Genomic DNA, 5,210 nt, shown 5'->3' with positions numbered 1-5,210 from the left:
AAATGCTGAGCCTTCCACTTAATTTATTTTTAAGGAACACATAAAATAAGTTGAGTTGTAGCCAAAGCTAACAATTGCTTTTTGAGAAGATTGTGATAGGACATTGAATGGTACTCTAACCTGCTCCAATGTTGGGTTGGGATCAAATGTGTAATATTTGCTTGCTTCTTTGGCATTGTAATTTCTCTCTGAATGGAATGCGTTTTATGTGTTTTTACAGCTAGATAGATGAAGAATCTTCGGACATTAAAAGCTCAGAAATTATGATTTTTTTCACTTCATTAACATTTTTCAGAATTTGACAAAAACAGAGGTTTGAAATTTCACTTCCGTGAATGTGTTTTATGTTTTTCACAGCTAGATCGATGAAAATTCTTAAGACACTGAAGGCTCAGAAATTATTATTCTTTTTGCACTCCATTAACCCTTTCCAGAATTGACAAAATAGATGTTTGGAATTTTATTTCATTGGATGTGTCTCATGTCATAAACTATAACGTTTTCCATAATTGGACAAAACAGGGGTTTGAAACTTTATTTCACTGAAAGCATCTTACGTTTTCTTTACAGCTGGATCGATTAAAATCGTTTGACAGAAACGGCTCAGAAAATATGACTTTTTCCAAATTGGGTAAAATAACAAATTACGACATTTCACTTCATTCAATGTTTGTCTCTGGAGATTCGGCTCTTCATGTAAGTCCATTGCAAAATTATACAGCATCCAATATCAAGTCATGCTCAGCACGCCATTGTTTTAGCAGAGGATGCTAACAGGTTCACCGAAGAGTACCTGGGTTTGGAGCTGCAGAGCGGAATTGCAGAGCGGCGCCGAGTCGAATTGGAGAGCAGCCCGCGGGTGACCATTTTCTCAATTCGAATTGGAACCGGCAATAAAATTTCCGCGGCTGCAATTCCAGCTCGTCCCCGATCTGTCAGGGGATGTCAGGCCTCCAGCTGCGATCAGTGATTTTGTCAGGGAATGTCAGGATAAAATCAGAAATGCCAGGGGAGGGTGGCGGAGCTAGGCGAGGGTGGCGGAGGGCGGAGGGATTGCCGGTGGCCGGAGCCAGACGATTTTCCGGCCGGTGACGGAAAACGGGCCATTCCTCCGCCTAGGTAGACTACTCCCTTATTATTATATTAAAAATATATTTTAATAAATTTAATTATAAACAATTATATATATTAATAAAAATAAAACACATATATATTAAAGTGTATATATGTTAATATAAACAATATCAATTGATTATATTTCTTAATTTTTGGTGATACATTCAACCATACAATTTTTTATTAGTTGTTTTATTTTTGTGAATACTTTTTTGTTTTTGTTATTCTTTTTGTTTAATTAAGCTATATTTTAGTTAAGCAACAAGTACTAGTTACTATGTAGCATTTGTTTATAAATATTTATAAAATATATAATCTCTAATTTTATTCTATAATTGAAACCATGAATTAAAGTTTGGGTGTGTTTCTCCCCTCAAAATCTATAGTATAAACAACTCTTTGAAAGCATGAATCCACTCAAAAAGCTAAATCTACAAGAAGAGATTTAAGTTGTTTCAATTGTTAATTAATAATGTTGTTATTTTTCATTTTTAAGGATTATATTAAATTTTAAGATTTAAAAATGTAATTTTTTTAAAAATATATATATATTTTAAAATTTTAAAAATAATTTAATTTTGGAAAAGCTATATTTCTAAATTTTTTCCGTATTGTATTTTAGGTAATCGAATTTTTTCCCATCTAATCAAATTCGAATTTGAATTTAGTAAATATGTATTATATGCGTCATCTAGAATTGTGTATCATAATTAAAATGAAAGGGTTGCAGTGAATCTGAGAGAACTGGTACATAGTTTCTAGTTATCTGTGAAAAAGGAGCGAGTTGAATAGTGCATAAAACAACCTTGCTAGGGTAGCTGATAAGGAAGAAACAAAATAGAAGGAATGCTGGTCTCTCTGTATTTAAGGAGGAATCATCTGCACGGTTAAAAGTGGTCGGAATTTGGGCAAAAAAATTTCAAAAATCTTGTAGAGGCAATGTTTAAATCATGTTTTTGATAGTGAAAATAGATTCAGCACCATCAAAAATTTTTAAAACACCTAAAATTATGAAATTTGAAAACTCTTACTTAAATTTACAAAAGTCCCTACAAATTTTTTTCGAAATATACCTAGAATTTACATAATTTTTACCCCTAAAAACATTCTTGTGAACCCACCGCTTTAAAAAGTACGTTGCACGTTGATTCTAAAATTCAAAATTTAAATGAAAAGGACGTGGGAGAGAGTGCACCGCGTGGAGTTTTTTAAATTTGAATTTAAAATGAGAGGGATGTGGGAGACGATAACGGAGCGTTGGGTTAACTGCGTGCCGTTTGTTCGAAGAGAGGAGCTGTTGGAAAGGTGTCCTGGAGTCACCGGAGGTTGTACCAGCCGGAAAGGTGGAGCTTTTCAGAAAATGAAAATGAATGGTCATGGATGAAGATGCATGCAGATGGTACCATTAGCATTGTAAGATTCTAATGGATGTATGTGCATCCCATTTTCAAGTGTATTAATGGCGTATATCGTTAGAAATATTAGTTGCCTCCTTTTCAGCCCTGTTCCACGCATTTTTTATTTAAATTTATTTCAGCCCTGTTCCACGCATTTTTTATTTAAATATATATTTAGCAAAATTAGATGGCAATTACATCAGGCATCGCCCGGGTGAGGAAATTAGTTGGTTGTTTCTTTTCCATTCTTTACTCCTATATATAGACAGCATACTTTCCATTTGCTGTTATTACTTCTCTTAATTAGATTAACATAGTTGATAGCTGATACAGAAATGGCTGTTGCGAGGCTTCTTTTGGCAATTTCAGCCTTTATTTCAGTTATAAGTCGGCAATTCGTTTATGGTATGTACAATTGATTTCATTTTATTTTGGGCATGTTCATTCTCAATCTATCGTTGACACCGCTAATCCTTTTCTGATCACTAGATCTTAGAAATTGTCATGGAATTAACAATCTTTTCACGTATAGATTAGTTATTGTTTGACTGATTAATGATCAGGTGAGATGGTATGCGAGAAGCTGCCCGTGGATATTTGCGCATTTTCTGTTTCGTCCTCTGGCCAACGTTGTGTGCTTGAGAATTCCATCTCCAGGGATGGCCATGTGCAGTATGAATGTCACGTGAGTTTTTAGTACTAGTTATTTAATGTAGTTATTTTGGAATTTAATGTATAAGAATAAATTGATTTTCTATTTTCTTTTATTAATTAATCTCACATATATAATTTTATGTGTCAACTATTGCTTTTGCCAATGGTGTGCAGACATCCGAGATTATCGCGGAGAATATAAAAGAATGGATAGAAACAGATGAATGCATGAACGCCTGTGGGGTGGAGAGGATCACGGTGGGGATGTCCACGGATTCTCTAGTAGAAAGTGGTTTCACAAAGAAGTTATGCCTTCCCGGCTGCTACAACAAGTGCCCCAACATCATCGACCTCTACTTCAATCTTGCCGCAGGGGAAGGTACTTATTACTTACTGGATATCCTACATGAGACATACCTGTAACTATGAATACATGTATGGGTTTTATACCTGCAGTTAGCCCATGAGTGATATATTTAGATACATAATTTGTGCAGGTGTTTACTTGCCTCACCTGTGCGAGGCTCAGACAACCGGAGACCGTCGGATGATGAGAGAGTTTCGCACATTTGCTGCTGCTGCTCCGGCATCATTTGCTCTATCTCCATTTTCCGCATAGTTCAGTCCAGGACTTACATCTGCTATCCCGATTGTGCTGACAATGGAGTGTCCAATCAGATTCGTTATGCAGGGCTTAAGTCTACTATCGTTCTAGGGTCTTTGGAATAACGGATAGCATTTGCACTAGTAGTTAGTATATAGTTTTATGATATGCTTTGGCACTATGTATAAAACACATTTTGGGTATCATATTTCATTATCACACTCAAACAAAACATTTCTACTACTTAATTATTTAGACCATCATATTTTTCTGGTTATGATTATTTAAACAATCTTATTTTTCATGTTAGCTTATTGCTTAATTATAACAATGTTTTTCTTTGGTCACTAACCATTTAACTTTGTAGGAATTCAAATGCAACCTTCTATATCTCCCTTCTCTTAAGTTGGTTCGTTATTTTTAGGATGAGAATAATGTTTTTCATGGGTGGTGGCCATTTAATTTTGTAGGAATAAAAATACAATGTCTATATCCCCTTCTCTTAAATTGGTTATCTTTATGATGAAAAGAGATTCTTTTCCTTTGTTTTAATTCATTATTCACAATGCTTTGATTTCTCACATTTTTAGATACCTCGTGTATTTTTATTTATATTTGGTTCTTGAAAGTATAAGATAAAGTCTTACTTATGTTCTATCTTAATATAATGGTAATACTTGGTTAGTTACACATTTAGCTTATGGGCCTATTGGTTGGGTCATGGTAGGACGATGCTATAACATGGTTACCCCATTGCTATCATGTGGTTGTCATGTGCTCTTTATGATTGCATTATCAATATTGGTTTGAGCAATCCAATTGCTTGAATTGGCTAGGGTTTGTTGATTTCAGTATCTACCCTTGTTTTATTTTCATTTCGTTCATTTGGTTTTTGCCTCTTAACGCTTAGTATGTGGCTAAATAACTATGGTTTTCTACCATGGCTTCCATACATTCACCCCACAAGGGTCCTCTAGCCTCTTTGCAAGTTGTTCCTACTCTAAAATTGGAGTTGGATGCGTGCTTCGAAGGGAACTCTAGTAATTTATTATATTCACAATAACTAGCTCCTATTAATGGGTTTTTCTTTCAAATCTCTATTTCAATTTTGATGATGGTTAACTTTATTTTGTGACTCCTTTGCAAGTTTAATATCCAATGATTAAGGGTTTGAGGACAATGGTTTTCGGCCCCTTGCAGTTTCAACCTTTTGTCCTTTTTGGATCAGATTTCTCTTGGGTAAGGTTGGCTACTTCACGCCCTTGAACAACAAATGAAATTGTGCTCCCTTCTTGGTTTTATGGTTTATATTTCATGGCTATGTGTATCAATTTACTCTTTCTTTTACTCACAATTCTATGTTCCTTATGCATGTCCAATGGCTAGTGCAATGGCTAATGTTTGTTCGAATGTTTCACCTCTTTGATGGTAATTTCAAC

General features: G+C 34.7%; 1 protein-coding gene across 1 annotated transcript; it reads left to right on the top strand.

The window, feature by feature from the left end:
* Window positions 1-2,814: 2,814 nt before the first annotated feature.
* On the top strand, window positions 2,815-3,965 carry LOC149170044 (uncharacterized). Its single transcript, XM_089427217.1, has 4 exons — window positions 2,815-2,918; window positions 3,077-3,198; window positions 3,342-3,546; window positions 3,665-3,965. The coding sequence occupies exons 1-4, from the start codon at window positions 2,849-2,851 to the stop codon at window positions 3,784-3,786; spliced, it is 519 nt and encodes a 172-aa protein (XP_089283343.1). The 5' UTR covers window positions 2,815-2,848; the 3' UTR covers window positions 3,787-3,965.
* Window positions 3,966-5,210: the final 1,245 nt, after the last annotated feature.

This window comes from Pinus tabuliformis, chromosome 4_2 (assembly GCF_031772625.1).
Source record: "Pinus tabuliformis cultivar Carrire ecotype Pingquan chromosome 4_2, CPIR1, whole genome shotgun sequence".
Lineage (NCBI taxonomy): Eukaryota > Viridiplantae > Streptophyta > Pinopsida > Pinales > Pinaceae > Pinus > Pinus tabuliformis.
Note: the sequence above shows the minus strand (reverse complement) of the source record. Positions and strands in the feature narration are given on the sequence as shown.